The 16,576-nt window shown below is 33.9% G+C and overlaps 2 protein-coding genes across 2 annotated transcripts in view; one reads left to right on the top strand and one right to left on the bottom strand.

Annotated features, from left to right (window-relative positions):
- The window catches only part of LOC137617908 (uncharacterized), a 37,762-nt gene extending 33,860 nt beyond the window's left edge, over positions 1 to 3,902 (top strand). Inside the window, exons 10-11 of the mRNA XM_068347852.1 lie at positions 1,235 to 1,304; positions 3,685 to 3,902. Of these exons, the coding sequence (XP_068203953.1) occupies positions 1,235 to 1,304; positions 3,685 to 3,843 (229 nt within the window). The 3' untranslated portion in view covers positions 3,844 to 3,902. The remainder of the gene's footprint in view (positions 1 to 1,234; positions 1,305 to 3,684) is intronic.
- A 4,745-nt stretch (positions 3,903 to 8,647) lies between these two features.
- On the bottom strand, positions 8,648 to 16,576 carry LOC137617909 (annexin B9-like). The gene is made up of 6 exons (XM_068347853.1): positions 16,375 to 16,576; positions 14,723 to 14,901; positions 13,723 to 13,910; positions 11,612 to 11,794; positions 10,432 to 10,613; positions 8,648 to 8,787 (listed from the first exon to the last, which is right to left on the bottom strand). Exons 1-6 carry the CDS (start codon positions 16,480 to 16,482, stop codon positions 8,734 to 8,736), a joined length of 894 nt encoding a protein of 297 aa, XP_068203954.1. The 5' UTR covers positions 16,483 to 16,576; the 3' UTR covers positions 8,648 to 8,733.

The raw sequence follows: 16,576 nt of genomic DNA on the forward strand, positions 1-16,576 counted from the left end.
AATGAGGCGCATTTGCACTGACTATTAGCGGGGGCCCTTTTAGCTCGAAAAAGTTTCCTGCTATCTGATTGGTTAGAATTTTCTTGTCCAACCAATCAACGATCAGGAAACTTTTCCGAGCTAAAAGGGCACCCCCCGCGAGTCGGTGCAAATATGCCTCACTAAAAAGAATTGACTATAATTAATTTCAATTTGTGTCTTTCATAATTTGTCTTTTAAAGATAACTTCATTTTTGAAGAAATAAAATTCTGATAGTGTTGTAAGGTCTACCTGATAATTATGCATTGTTAAAAAACCCGTAATCTTAATTGGAAATTCTAAGTAAAAATTTGCTGTTCTCAGCCGTATTTCAGTAAAAATACAGGCGGCCGTAATTTTTACCCCTACTTTGTTATTATCTTTTACGAGTTGGTAACCGTAATATCACTCCTTAACGTCAATATATCCGTCTTTAAAAACGGTAACTGCCTGGCAACATTTATTCCAGGATTTTTACCGATTTTTATGGCATTTTTTTAACAGTGCAATTATGTATGTATCAATTTTTAGAAGTAATATCGGAGTTGATTTTCATTTGTTTTTTTAATAAAAACATATTATTTTAAGATATTATATGTCTGTGATGTCTGCCAGACATCCATGCAGTTATTAATGTATCAATTTTTTTTTTATCAATTAATTTGTTAGTTTTTTCACTAGTTACTTGAACTTTATTGTGTTTGCACTATTTTCTCTCCTTTTTCTCATTCTGCAAAATCTTGCCAGAAAAAGTAATGTCCATTTCGACTTGCTGGGCGAAAAGATATTAATAGGTACGTAATGATTGGTAGTTTTTTTATGATAATTTTGTCACTATGCACTGTTAAAAAAAACACCATAATTTTAATCGGAAAATTCTCCGTATAAAAATATACTGTCTCAGCCGTATGTCAGTAAAATACAGGTGACCCGTAATTTTACCCCTACTTTGTTATTATCTGTTACGGTTGTTAACCGTTATGTAACTCATTTTTAAAACCGAAAAAAAAAAATCCTGTAATAAACGTTACTAAGCATATAAGCATTTACCGTTTTTTTTTTTTTTTTTTTTTTTTTTAACAATGAGACCTCCTATACATCCAATTATTCCCATATATACGATCCTACGGTAGCTTACTTAGGAAATAATTCATCAGAAATACCCTTTTTATACATCAAAAAGGTCTTCTATTTTGCTTTTCTTTCTCATTTTAGGTACAGAAGCAAAAGAGGTAGCCGGGCCAAGTCCCTGGAACTCAGAAAAACATCGGCCGAGAGTAATATAGTGAGTGAAAGATTTCCTTGATTTGATCCATTCATAGACATTTGGACCTGTGACGTCATCTGTGTGACGTCACTCACTTGTGACGTCATTCATAAGTGACGTCAGTCGTAAAAGGGTAGTGCCTTCAGTGCAGCTCACGCTGTGCACTGTAGGCATACCTAAAGAGTCTTTGTAGTGTTCTTTCGGGCCTTGAATGAACCCATTTCTTAGCCTTGACTTCACCTACTTATTGAGCTTAAATGCATTCTATTTCAACCATGAATGCACCCAATTTTTAGCCTTAAATGCATTCACTTTTTAGCATGAACCCAATTTTTAGCCTTGACTGCACCTACTATTTAGCATTGAATGCACCCACTTTTAGCCTTAAATGCATTCCCTTTTTAGCATGAACCCACCTTTTAACCTTGACTGCACCTACTATTTAGCATTGAATGCACCCACTTCTAGCCTTAAATGCATTCTCTTTTTTAGGCATGAACCCACCTATTAACCTTGACTGCACCTACTATTTAGCATTGAATGCACCCACTTCTAGCCTTAAATCCATCCACTTTTTAGCATGAACCCACCTATTAACCTTGACTGCACCTTACTATTTAGCATTGAATGCACCCACTTCTAGCCTTAAATGCATTCTCTTTTTAGCATGAACCCACCTATTAACCTTGACTGCACCTACTATTCAGCATTAAATGCACCATCTTTTAGCCTCAAATGTACCATTTTTTTTAAACTTGAGTGCTGCAATGTTTTAGCCTTAAATGCACCCAGATTTTAGTCTTAAAGGCACCCATGTTTTAGTCTTAAATGCACCCACTTTTTAGCCTTGAATAACCCCCTTTGAGTCTTCTAAATTACTTATTTTCCATGCTGTTCAACCTCTTCTACATTTGATTTTAAATTGAAACTGTAGTGCTTTCCTTTCAATTGTTTTTAGGCACCGAATGACAGCCTAACCCTAGCGCCAGACCATACTCAACCAATCAATCCACCCTCTCATTTTCCTGGACTTAGTAAAGTTTAATCAATACTTTACCCATCTTCATTTCTTTATTTAATGTAACAATGTAATCTGCAATAAAAAAACGAATTTTCTTTCATATCAGCATCGCGCATCAGCGTGAGGCATATTAGCAATGTCTGGAAGAGTTTGTCCCGGGATGAAATTATAGCCAATCACAGCACGAGTTCCATCAGCAGAGGCAAGTATTGCCAACCCATGACGTCATCACCTACCCTTACTCCTTATTACCACTTGCAAGATCACTTTATATCTTCTTCTTTCCCACTGTTATCCCTACATTAAGGGGTCGGTTGCCTGATGCGGCCTCTCCAACGCCTTCTATCGAAGGCATCCTCTTCCACCAAACCTCTTCTCTCCATGTCATCCTTCACCTTATCTCGCTATCTAATTCTCTACCTCCCTCTTGATCTTCTCCCGCTAACAGGTTCCTCCCAAGCCCTCTTCACTCTCTCCCCACCATCCATTCGCAACACATGACCATACCATCTCAGTCGTGACACTCTTATCATCTATGTAATCTTTACCACCCCTGCCATTCCTCTTTATTCCATCATATTCCAATCTTTCAAGAAGTGATATTCCCATAATTCACCTCAGCATTCTCATCTCTGGTCTTTTATGCTTTCCTTCCTCTTTTCGTCTTAATGCTAGATCACTTTCGCCCGCAATCAAACATAATCTCATTGCTCGTCTGTTCTGGCAAGCAGTAAATAGATGTACTGCGAACCCCATCTGTGTGGGTAACTATTAAAGTATCATAATTAGCTTGACAATACTGGCCTCCGCTAAGCAGGGTAGCACCTGTGTTTGGCTCTTATTAGTCACAGGACAAACCCTTCCAGACTTTGTTAATATGCCGACAGGAGCTTAGGGATAAGCTTCCGTTCTCTATATGTCTGCATGTGTTATAAGTTTATTCTCTTTTCTTTTTACATTGAAGATACTTTTGTAGAGGAATCAAACTTTCTAATTTTGCTGAGGGTATATTTCATGTCCCTGCCATACCCTTTGCTTTATTGTTGTTTAATTATAATTACAAGTAATTTAGTTTTTATTTTTGTTCTCTTCGTCGCTTTTCTTATAGGAGCATCATGATTATTACTGTAGATACTTGCTAGATAAGTTTACTGTTTCCTGTATAATCATATAGACTGTTAACTTCTTCATGTTGTGATTCAGTGATGAAATAAGATTAATCTTGAAGATATTCAATTGCTCCAAAGATTCATTGAGTATTCCCTTATGAATTATTATTATCATTACAAGCTAAGCTACAACCCTAATTGGAAAAGCAAGATGCTATGATAATAATAAAATAATAATTTCTAAAGAAAACTTCTCATCACGTTTCAGTCAACGCCTTCGAACAAGAGCGAAAAGCCGAGAACAAAGTCGACCAATTCTATCGGCCTGAAGACGTCTCCTTCCGCTGTCTTCGAGGAATCCTCTTACGAAGCCAGTAATGAAGCCTCAACCACGGCCTCCGTGGAGCTCAGCTCCGACAAATCGTAGGCGACTCTGATGGTAGCGAGCGGTATATATGTATATAAATATTTAAGATGAGTCATAATGATTCTTGTTAGTGGAAGGTTAGGATTGTGGTGCCTTTTTAAATACTCTTAAAAACCGTAATTTTAATCGGAGATTTTCCGTAAAAATTTACTGTTCTTAGCCGTATTTCAGTAAAAATACAGGCGACCGTAATATTTACCCCACTTTATTATTATTTGTTACGGGTTGGTGACCGTAATATTACCCCTTTATGTCAATATATCCGTTTTCAAAACGGTAAAAATGTAGTGTTCTCAGCCGTATTTCGGTAAAATATAGGCGACCGTAATTTGACCCTACTTTGTGACCATAATTTGACCCTACTTTGTAATTATCTTTTACGGGTTGGTGATCGTAATATTACACCTTTGCGTCAATATATCAGTTTTCAAAACTGTAGAAATATAGTGTTCTCAGCCGTATTTCAGTAAAAATACAAGCGACCGTAATTTTTACCCTACTTTGTTATTATCTGTAACGGGTTGGTCACCGTAATATTACTCCTTTACGTCAATATATCCGTTTTCAAAACGGTAAAGGCTTGGCAACATTTACTCCAAGATTTTTACCTATTTTTTAAAGCAAATTTTTAACAGTGTAGGGTTGCATTAAATGATACTGAAGTTTATTTTGATACTGGGTCTCCGCTATGTACAGTCTTACTGATAGTTAGTAAAGCCCTTCGGAAGCTGAACCACTATTAAATAATGCCCTTTTGAAAGGTATTACATAAGCTCTTTTAACCCTTACTCTTTAAAGGTTCTTTATAGACCGATATCTTTTGGTGAATCGCTACTGAAAGTGCTGGAAAAAGTCTTTTACTTTTTCAAGACTGAAAGTAAAGAATTCAGATGATTTCATTTTAGAGTAGGGGTCATTTAATCAAAGCCTTTCTTAATCAAACTCAAGCTCTATCTTGCATTCCAAAAGTAGCGTAGTTTACGATATAAAGAGCTTTATAGTTTTTATATCAGATCAGAATCTATCGAATATTGTAATATTGAGAGTTTCTTCTTTGTCTGCCTCTTTTCCCACTTTTATGTGGGGTCGATGTTTCTGGCCAGCGTTCTCCATCTACTTCTGTCCCACACTTCATCACCGGTTAATCCCTCTGATCGAAGATCCTAGTCCATCCACCTTCGCTTTGGTCTCCCTCTCCTTCTCGTTCCCTGTACCTCCATTTCCATCACCCCCCTTCTAGCAAAATATCAGTGTGGTTGAACTTTAGACTAGTAATTCATAACTGTTACATCAACAACGACCTGAGCAAGTAAAAATGCTGAAATATATACAAACAGAATAAAGAAAGGGACAGATACTTCAGATATTTTATTCTTTCAATAGATCTAGTTCCTACCTGATGTTCGAGAGTGCTGTCAAAGAAACGTCATTATGTCAACAGTGAGGAGGTCAAAGAATTTTGATTCTTATTGTACATATACTGTATACTTTTTTCTGTATGTCATTGGTTTTTCATACCTGCAGCATGTATGCAATAGCATATATGTTATTGCAGAGGTAATACAATTTTGAAAGCGTTCGTGACGAAAATTTTCTCAAAGATTGAATGGGAGTTTGACTTGATTTCAAATTCATATATATATATATATATATATATATGTGTGTGTGTGTGTGTTTGTGTATGCATATATATACATATATGTATATATATATATATATATATATAAGCTGGCATAGAAAGACCATAAACAGACGCGAGTGGAGGGACATGTCTGAGGCCTTTGCCCTGCACTGGAGATGATATATATATATATATATATATATAATATAATATATATATATATATATATATGCATGTATATATATATGTATGTATATATATATGCATATATATATATTATGTATATATATATATTTATATATGTATTATATATATATATATGCATATATATATATATATATATATATGGATATATATATATATATATATATATGAAATTTTCATAACTGTGGCTATCTATATACTATGAATAGGCTAGATACTATAATATACCAGAAAGTGGTATATTAAAAGTGTCTTAAATCCAAAAAAAACCATTTTTTTTTCTTATTTATCTGCAAAACATTTGCGTAGGATGAATAATTAATCAACATTTTATGTAGAAATGACAACATATTCCATAATCTTATTAAAGTCATCTCGTGACATATAAACTGATAAAATACTGTAAATATGTTTTTTTTAAAAGACGTATAAAATATCAATAGCATAAATTCGTTTTTCTTATCCATATTTCCAAACCAAAAAAATCCTAATTTTCTTTAATTGAAAAAAAATATGTTATTACACAATTTTCAAAGTAATAAATTGTTTACAATCTCAATTTTCTACCAAAACGAAAATTTATTGTTAAAATATATATTGATACACAATTTTCAAAGTAATAAATTGTTTATATTCTCAATTTTCTACCAAAACGAAAAATCATTGTTAAAATATATATTGTTACACAATTTTCAAAATAATAGATTGTTTATAATCTCAATTTTCTACCAAAACGAAAATTTATTGTTAAAATATACTGTATAGTTACACAATTTTCAAAGTAATAAATTGTTTATAATCTCAATTTTCTGTCAAAACGGAAATTTATTGTTTTTCTCTATTCGAAGAAAAAAAAATATTGTTACACAATTTTCAAAGTAATAAATTGTTTTTATAATCTAAATTTTCTACCAAACGGAAAATTATTGTTTTTCTCTATTAAAAAAAAAATATATTGTTACACAATTTTCAAAGTAATAAATTGTTTATAAACTCAATTTTCCACCAAAACGGAAATTTATTGTTTTTCTCTATTAGAAAAAAGATATATTGTTACACAATTTTCAAAGTAATAAATTGTTTATAATCTAAATTTTCTACCAAAACGAAAGTTTATTGTTTTTCTCTATTAAAAAAAATATTGTTATACAATTTTCAAAGTAATAAATTGTTTATAATCTAAATTTTCCACCAAAACGAAAATTTACTGTTTTTCTCTATTAGAAAAATAATATATATTATTACACAATTTTCAAAGTAATAAATTTTTCATAATCTAAATTTTCTGTCAAAACGGAAATTTATTCTTTTTCTCTATTCGAAGAAAAAAATATATTGTTACACAATTTTCAACGTAATAAATTGTTTACAATCTCAATTTTCTACCAAAACGAAAATTTATTGTTTTTCTCGATTAAAAAAAAATATATTTTTTACACAACTTTCAAAGTAATAAATTTTTTATAATCTCAATTTTCCACCAAAACGAAAATTTATTGTTTTTCTCTCTTAGAAAAAAAGATATATTGTTACACAATTTACAAATTAATAAATTGTTTATATTCTCAATTTTCTACCAAAACGAAAATTTATTGTTTTTTCTCTATTAGAAGAAAAATATATATTATTACACAATTTTCAAAGTAATAAATTGTTTATAAACTCAATTTTCTACCAAAACGAAAATTTATTGTTTTTCTATATTAAAAAATATATTGTTACAAAATTTTCAAAGTAATAAATTGTTTATAATCTTAATTTTCTAATTCAACTGAATGTTGAGTAACGTATTGTTACAGTGTAGTTAAATCCTCCTGAATTTTTTTTTTATTCCATTTTCAAATTGCAAATCAAATTCCATTCAACAAATGAAAATATAATATTGCCAAATTAACTATATCCCATCCACTTCATGGGCTTAACTATATTTTGGCTTAGTGATTAAATACCCTTTATTTCAAATAGAACATGTAACAGCTCACAAATCTTTATAGTAATTACAAGATAATTGATCAAGAAAAAATTAATAATAACCAAATTCTAAAGTATTCTGGTCTCACTGCTAAGTGTAAGCCTGATTGTTGTGGCCTGATTGGTAACGTCTCTGCCTGGTGTTTGCCAGACGGGAGTTCGAGCCCCACTCAAGCTCGTTAGTGCCTTTAGCGTCTGCAACCCTACCATCCTTGTGAGCTAAGGTTTGGGGTGTTTGGGGAAGCCTATAGGTTTATCTGCTGAGTCATCAACAGCCATTGCCTGGCCCTCCCTGGTCCTAGCTTGGATGGAGAGAAGGCTTGGCCGCTGATCATATAATATATGTGGCCAGTCTCTAGGGCATTGTCCTGCTAGCTAAGGCAATGTCACTGCCCCTTGCATCTGCCATTCATGAGCGACCTTTAATCCAAGTGGCCTATGAGAAACGTCCCTGCCTGGTAATCTGCCAGACTGGGGTTCGAGTCCCGCTCAAGCTCGATAGTTTCTTTAGTGTCAGCAACCTCATCTTTTGAGCTAAGGATGGGGAGTTTGTGGGAGTCATCACTAGCCATTACCTGGCCCTCCCAGGTCCTAGCTAGGATGGAGAGGGGGCTTTGGCGCTGATCATATGTATAGTTAGACTGTTGGATTCCAAATAGGTATCTCGTCATTGCCAACACTCGCCAGGTCTGGTTGTGGTATGTCAGGATTTGTATGTGAAATTGATATATTATTATTATTATTATTATTATTATTATTATTATTATTATTATTATTATTAGCTAAGCTACAACCCTAATTGAGAAAGCAAGATGCTATAAGCCCAAGGGCTCTCACAGGGAAAAATACCCAGTGAGGAAATGAAATAAGGAAATGAATAAACGATATGAGAAGTAATGAACAATTAAAATAAAATATTTTAAAAAACAGTAACATTAAAACAGATATTCCGTATACAAACTCTAAAAAGACTTATGTCAGTCTGTTCAACACCAAAACATTTGCTGCAAGATTTAACTTTGGAAGAGATTTTAAAAAGAGTTATTTACCTGTGTTCTAATCTTGATTATGATTCTGGAAAGTCTCGCCGATGTCTAAGAGTCTACTAAACCAAGAAGAATTTTTCGATAGTTGCCGTGTGTGTCTCCCTGGAAATACAGAATTATTATTATTATTATTATTATTATTATTATTATTACTTGCTAAGATACAACCTAGCTGGAAAAGCAGGATGCTATAAGCCCATGGGGCTCCAACAGGGAAAATAGCCCAGTGAGGAAAGGAAAAAAAGGAAAAATAAAATATTTCAAGAGGAGTAACAACATTAAAATGAATATCTCCTATATAAACTATATAAACGTTAACAAAGTAAGAGGAAGAGAAATTAGATAGAATAGTGTGCTCGAGTGTACCCTCAAGCAAGAGAACTCTAACCCAAGACAGTGGAAGACCATGGTACAGAGGCTATGGCATTATACAAGACTAGAGAATAATTGTTTGATTTTGGAGTGTCCTTCTCTTAGAAGAGCTGCTTCAATGTTCTTATCCTGAATTAATTTATAAACATTTTATAGAGAGAGAGAGAGAGAGAGAGAGAGAGAGAGAGAGATTCATAATTGTGTATTAATGAGGGTGAGACTGTACATTGATATCAACATTGATAGCTCACAACATACCATCTCTTGTCTTTTGGGTTCGAAATATATATATATATATATATATATATATACTGTATATATATATATAAGTTCTTTGAAATTACATGGCTGGATTACATAATTTCACCCAGTCATCCAAGTTGTGCCCCATTAACTTAGAATAAAATTTGGGAATAAACAATTCTTTAAATATGTTTAGTGATGGAAATAAGTATTTCATAATTGTATTATAATGAGCTTTAATCTATGTTGATTAACTAGGTCTAGCTGTTGGTTCCTGAGAAAAATGTACGTTTCCTCTAAACTGTCTGTGTCTTGTGTTAGCTGCAACTCCCAACTGTCCTTAGTATCTCAGATTTGATAATATTTGATAGGCCTACTTGTAAAAATCGGCAGTTAGACGTAAAATAAAATATAAAAATTACTGGAAAATGTGCTCGTAAGATTCTAGTAGGCTATAGCCTAGCTATAAAAGGTAACCAATGAAGCAAAGGTCTATAGAATATTCTATAGACCTTGCAATTATGAATATCAGATCTAGTTTGCCACGGTCTATAGAATATTCTGTAGACCTTAGCAGGATGAATATCAGACCTGGTTGGCCACGGTCTATGGAATGTTCTATAGATCTTGCAAGGATGAATATCAGATCTAGTTTGTTGCTAAAGTCTCTAGAATATTCTGTAGATCTTGCAAGAATGAATATCAGACCTAGCTTGTCCCGAAGGCTATAGAATATTCTACAGACCTTGCAAAGAGTAATGTCAGACCTAGCTTGTCACGGTCTATAGAATATTCTGTAGACCTAGCAAGGATGAATATCAGATCTAGTTTGTCACGAAGGCTATAGAATATTCTGTAGACCTAGCAAGGATGAATATCAGATCTAGTTTGCCACGGCCTATAGAATATTCTGTAGACCTTACCAGGATGAATATCAGACCTGGTTTGCCACGGTCTATAGAATATTCTGTAGACATTACCACGATGAATATCAGATCTAGTTTGTTGCTAAGGTCTACAGAATATGCTATAGACCTAGCAAGGATGGTTATTAGATCTGGTTTGCCACGCAGATCTATCGATAGAATATTCTATAGACCTAGTTTTCCCCCGAAGGAACAAAGAACTCACTTTTATATCTTTCTTCAGACTACGGTTGAACATCCTCTTGTACTCGGCTTTGATAGCTCCCATGTCCACCTGATTCCTGGTCACTATTAGCCGAATCAGAAGCCGGTCTCTGGTTCCAGGACCTTCCACAGATGAGCGTAATTCCCATGCGAAGAAAGTGGCTGGGTTTCGGATTGAATAATCTAGAAAAAAAAGGCAACAGTCTCATCTTCCAGTGGTAAAAAAACAGAATACAAAGCCTAACGTAATTCCCATGCGAAGAAAGTGGCTGGGTTTCGGATTGAATAATCTAGAAAAAAAGCAACAGTCTCATCTTTCAGTGGTAAAAAGTAGGATACAAAGCCTAATGTTTGGACTGAATAAACTGGAAAAATATTCATTTTTCATCGACAGGGACTATAAGAAAATGAATGGATACTTGATTAAATAAAAAAAGGAAACAATTTCATCTTTCAGTGATAAAGAGCAAACTAAAAAACTTATCGTTTGGACTCAATAAAGGGGAAGAATATTCATTTTTCATCGATAAAGATTATAAGAAAATGAATGGACACTGGATTGAATAATCTAGAAAAAAAAGTTAAAAATCTCACCTTTCAGTGGTAAAGAGCACTCTAAAAATCCTATTGTTTAGACTGAATAAACTGGAAAAATATTCATTTTTCATCGCTAAGTATTATAAGAAAATGAATGGATACTGGATTGAATAATCTAAAAAAAAAAGTTAAAAAAATTCTCATCTTTCAGTGGTAAAAGACAGAATACAAAGCCTAATGTCCTGACTGAATAAACTGAAAAAAAAAATCCATCGATATGAAGTATATGAAAATGAATGGACACTGGATTGAATAATCCACGAAGCAAAAGACAGTTTTCCATATACGTATATATATATATATATGCGTGTGTGTGTCGGTGTATATATATATATGCGTGTGTGTGTCGGTGTATATATATATATATATATACATGTATATATATACATGTATGTATATATATGTGTGTATATATATATGTATATATATATATATGTATATATAAAACAATAATAATGATGATAATAAAAATAATAATAATAATAATAATAGTAATAACAACAACAACAACAATAATAATAATAATAATGATAATAATAATAATAATAATAATAAAACGGAGACTAAAATAAACACCCACTCACAAGCTGTGAATAATCCTGTGTAGAACTCATCCGACACAGCCCTCCCCCTCAACACCTCTTCCAGCTTCTTCCCGGAGACTTCGCAGTACAGTTTGAAAACTTCCCTTAGTGTCTCGTATGAATACGTGGTGAAGATACGACGTAATTCGTCTTTGTCTGGTTCTGATCCTCCTGCTCCCTCCACTAATAATAATAATAATAATAATAATAATAATAATAATAATAATAATAATAATAATAATAATAATAATAATAACTAGAGAGGCACTCAGTTAGAGCGCAGACCTCCAATAATAATAATAATAATAATAATAATAATAATAATAATAATAATAATAATAATTACTAGAGAGGCACTTAGAGCGCAGAACTCCAATAATAATAATAATAATAATAATAATAATAATAATAATAATAATAATAATAACTAGAGAGGTACTCAGAAGAGCGCAGACCTCCACCCCGGCAGCTTATTTCTCGATATTTTGCTCGACCTTGACCTTGACCTTTGACGTAAACACATATTAAATGGCGTGGATTTTCATATATTCAAATATGAGCCAAGTTTAAGGTCTCTGTGACAACGATATCCATACTTATGGCTGATCACGTGAATTGGACATTTTGCTTGACCATGATCTTGACCTTAGACCTTGACCTTCCAAAATTTAATCACCTCCAGCTTTTACATAACAGTTAATCCCTGCAAGTTTCATTACGCTACGATTAAAATTGTGGCCAGGAAGCTGTTCACAAACAAACACACAATCACACACAACTCACAAATTACAAACACGCAAACGGGTGTGTGAAAACATAACCTCCTTCCAACTTCGTTGGCGGAGGTAATAATAAAAATCGTTACAAAATACAAGTAAAGTGTCATCTTTTGGTAGGAAACTATGAAGATGTAATAGCCAAAATAAAGAATGTAATTAAGGACTTGGAGTTGGATCGAAAGGGAGGTTTGGTGGAAGAGGATGCCTTTGATAGCATTGAAGAGGGCGCATCAGGCAACCGACTCTTTAATGTAGGGATAAGGATCTAGAAGAAGAGTTGGATCAAACCCGAAATATTGAAATTAAAGTAAAATAAGTAGAGTACATGGAGACATTGAAAAGAATTGAAATAAAGCAGATTGTATATCAATGCGATTAGAAAGAAAGATAAAGATAAACTTTAATATCCAAATATTAAACGATGAGAATTTTAGCAAGGAAGCAAGGCAACAAAAACAAAATAAGTTGTACTTCCGTGGACTTGATGCCTCAGTTACGGCTCAGTATCCAGTAAATTAACCCATGAACTAAAAGAATGTCGATATTTTAATTCAATGCAAAATTAAAGACAAAACTGATGAATAAACTGTTTTACACTCAGATGGTAGTTGTGGTGACCTACTACATTGGAAACGTCCCTGGCTGGTGATTGCAAGACTGTGGTTCGAGTCCCGCTTAAACTCGTTAGTTTCTTTAGTGTCTGCAACTTCACCATCCTTGCAAGCTAATGATGGGTGTTTGGGTGAGCCTATAGGTCTACCTACTGAGTCATCAACAGCCATTGATTGGCTATCCCTGGTCCTAGCTCGAGTGAAAAGTGGCTTGGGTGCTGATCATATGTATATATGATCAATCATCAGTGTCTAGGGCATTGTGCTGCCTGCTAGGCAATGTCACTGTCCCTTCATCTGCTATTAATGAGTGGCCTTTAAACCTTGGGGGGGGGGTGAGGACTCCAAATATATCAAGAAATGTTGATGTGAGATGATAAAGCGATTGTAGACACAGATGAGTAAAAGTTACAAAATTTCAAGAAGAGAACGGACACTTTCTGAGTCTGACGGACACCAGATACCAGATGTAGCCTATAAATTAAAGCTTTCTTTAACGTTACGCAACAGCTCAGTCTGATGAATAAAACGTTAGGCCTACAAGACCAGAAAATTTACAAAATGTTCTTTTGCATAAAAACCATCGGGATAAGAACTACAGTCGCCCTTTCTGGTTAACAAAACATAAAAAAGAGTAAGGGTTAAAAAGGGAGCCTTACCAGGCCAAGCACAAGCTTACCAATTGTATGATAAAAATTGCTAAATTGCATTTACCATTTACCTGCTTGATAAAGTTGCTTTGCAATTCTCATTGGGAGCTCGAGCATGGCAACATCGTCTTCGTCTCTTTCGTTGGAAACGAGTTTTTCCAGAAGTGTTTGAAAGTCATCCCCTAACTGCCCACAGTGGCTTTTAACGGCACATTCTAGTGTTAAGGCGTAGCATTTATAGTAGGCTTGCTTGATGGCCCTGGGTGACAATAGAGTAGCTTTAATTGTTTATATGTTTGTTATTATTATTCATTTAATTTGTTAATATATGAACGTTTTATTTTTATGGAAGATCAATTACGATTGAATTGTTTGCACGTGTTTAATATTAATAATAATTATAGGTCTAATAGTAATACTGTTTTTTTTAAAATGTACAAAGTTCCTATAAAATAAATTGTGAGATAAAACTATACACATATTAGATTAATAAATTCTTCTTAATCTAGTCCATATGTTGCATAAGTATATAAATTAAATCATCGTTTGGATGTACGTCTTGAGTGTAATATTAAAAACCCTTAATGATAGACCTACAGACTAATCTTTTTACCAGGTCTACATAGAGTAAATATTAGGCCTTTCTGCCCTGATAAACAAGTTAACTTTATATTTACTGAAACTATTTATAGCTGTTTATGAAAATTTTCTGCATACTCCTCTCTATTTCATTGAGGAAAATATATAATTTTTATTCAAATTGAAGAAGCGTTGGAAGTCATGTTTATACAACCTATAGACCTACGTCTAACTGGTGCGCTCTCTCTCTCTCTCTCTCTCTCTCTCTCAGCGTTGGAAGTCATGTTTATACAACCTATAGACCTACGTCTAACTGGTGTTCTCTCTCTCTCTCTCTCTCTCTCTCTCTCTCTCGAAGCATTGGAAGTTATGCTAATACAACCTATAGACCTACGACTAACTGGTGTTCTCTCTCTCTCTCTCTCTCTCTCTCTCTCTCTCTCTCTCTCAAGGGAAATTCCCGGTCTTGCAAGCACTGCAAACGCAACTCACCTAATGGTCATATTGTCACAATTACAGAATACTTCGAAGAAGACTCGACTATCCTTTCCGCTTGTCCTTATCGCCCGGTGGAGTTCTTGAGCAAGATACTTCGGAAGAGGGGTCAGGAGAGATACGACTACATCTCCAAACTTGCCATGTAACTTGTGTCTAGCGTCACTAACAAGATCCTAGAAACATTATTATTATTATTATTATTATTATTATTATTATTATTATTATTATTATTATTATTATTATTAGCTAAGCCACAATCCAAGTTGGAAAAGCAGGATGCTATAACACCAAGGATTATTATTATTATTATTATTATTATTATTATTATTATTACCTAAGCTACAATCCTAGTTGGAAAGGCAGGATGCTGTAAAACCAAGGACTCTAATAAGGAAAATAGCCCAGTGAGGAAAGGAAATAAGGAGACATAGAATAAGAGAACTCTACCCTAAGACAGTGGAAAACCATGGTGCAGTGGCTATGCCACTACCCAAGACTAGTGAACAATGGTTTCATTTTGGGGTGTCCTCCTAAAAGAGCTGCTTACCATAGTTAAAGAGTCTCTTCTACCCTTACCAAGTGGAAAATAACCACTGAACAATTACAGAGCAGAAGAAAATACGACTCATCAACTATTTAGCGTTCTGTATAGGCCTAGTCATTTCTTCAAGATTATCTTTTGATGCTCTCGTATTTCAAAGAGAAATTGTCTTGAAGCAGGCCATGCTTCAGTGCTGATGAAGTCTCGATTTTTTTTTTTTTCCTTTTGTCTGCTCAAGCACATTCAGATGTTTACCTTCGACATTCCACTAATAAAGCATTTCTCCTGCAAGCATTCAGATCCCAGGAAAGACACGACTTACATGTATAGTAAAAGTTTCTATTTCAAACTTCTTTGAGATTTTGGTCCTTCAAAGCTCAACAAACAATCGGTGTCCTATAACTGTGCAATTTGGAGTGTAGGCTACAACCCGATCATAACCTCTTCAAGCTCCTCTTGAAATGCTCCCCACTACGACAGTTACTTCTAAACTTCTTTTTCCTAGATTAACTTTAGGCAGGTACTTCTAACTTCTCAACTTTAATACAGAAAGTAAACTTCTTTTTCCTAAAGATTCCTTTTAGAATCTCGTACTTCTAGCTTCTTAACCTTAATATCGAAAGTGAACTCCTTTTTCCTAAATATTCTCTTTATAGCAGTTACTTCTAACTTTTTAACTTTAATATAGGAAGTAAACTTCTTTTTTCCTGAAGATTCCCTTTAGAGTTAGGTAGTTTTAACTTAACCTTAATATAGAAAGTAAACTTCTTTTTCCGAAAGATTCCCTTTATAGCAGGTACTTACAACTTCTTACCTTTACTATAGAAGGTAAACTTCTTTTTCCTAAAGATTCTCTTTAGAGTCAGATACTTCTAACTTAAATTTAAAACAAAAAGTAAATTACCTTTTCCTAAATATTCCCTTTAGAGTCAGATACTTCTAACTTAAATTTAAAACAAAAAGTAAATTACCTTTTCCTAAATATTCCCTTTAGAGTCTCATACTTCTAACTTCTTAACTGTAATTTAGAAAGTAAACTTCATTTTACAAAAGACTCCCTTTAAAGCTACCTAGGACTAGGTCTCCATGTCTCTGATATCCTTACCCTCCTGTACTCCTGCTCATATATCCTCCGTATCTCTTGTCGCTGGATGGGAGTCCTTTTACACAGTACTTCAATGAATATCTCCTCGTCTGGTCTCATTCCTTGCATTGCAGTCCTCAAGCGCTCGGCGTCCTTTGCGCCATCGAAAGGTAAACATGAGGTTGCATCGAAGGATCTGTTTTGGCTCTGGGTGGTACCTTCT

The sequence above is a fragment of the Palaemon carinicauda genome, chromosome 24 (genome assembly GCF_036898095.1).
Source record: "Palaemon carinicauda isolate YSFRI2023 chromosome 24, ASM3689809v2, whole genome shotgun sequence".
In the NCBI taxonomy this organism is placed as follows: domain Eukaryota; kingdom Metazoa; phylum Arthropoda; class Malacostraca; order Decapoda; family Palaemonidae; genus Palaemon; species Palaemon carinicauda.

Bases quoted from the DNA above. Each gene is read 5' to 3' on its own strand.
- LOC137617909 (XM_068347853.1), bottom strand. From the start codon at position 16,482: ATGCAAGGAATGAGACCAGACGAGGAGATATTCATTGAAGTACTGTGT. The intron at 14,902-16,374 runs GTAAGGATATCA...TAATGTTTCTAG, and splicing joins ATGAGCAGGAGTACAGGAGG to GATCTTGTTAGTGACGCTAG. The intron at 8,788-10,431 runs GTGAGTTCTTTG...CTGTATTTCCAG, and splicing joins GTCTGAAGAAAGATATAAAA to GGAGACACACACGGCAACTA.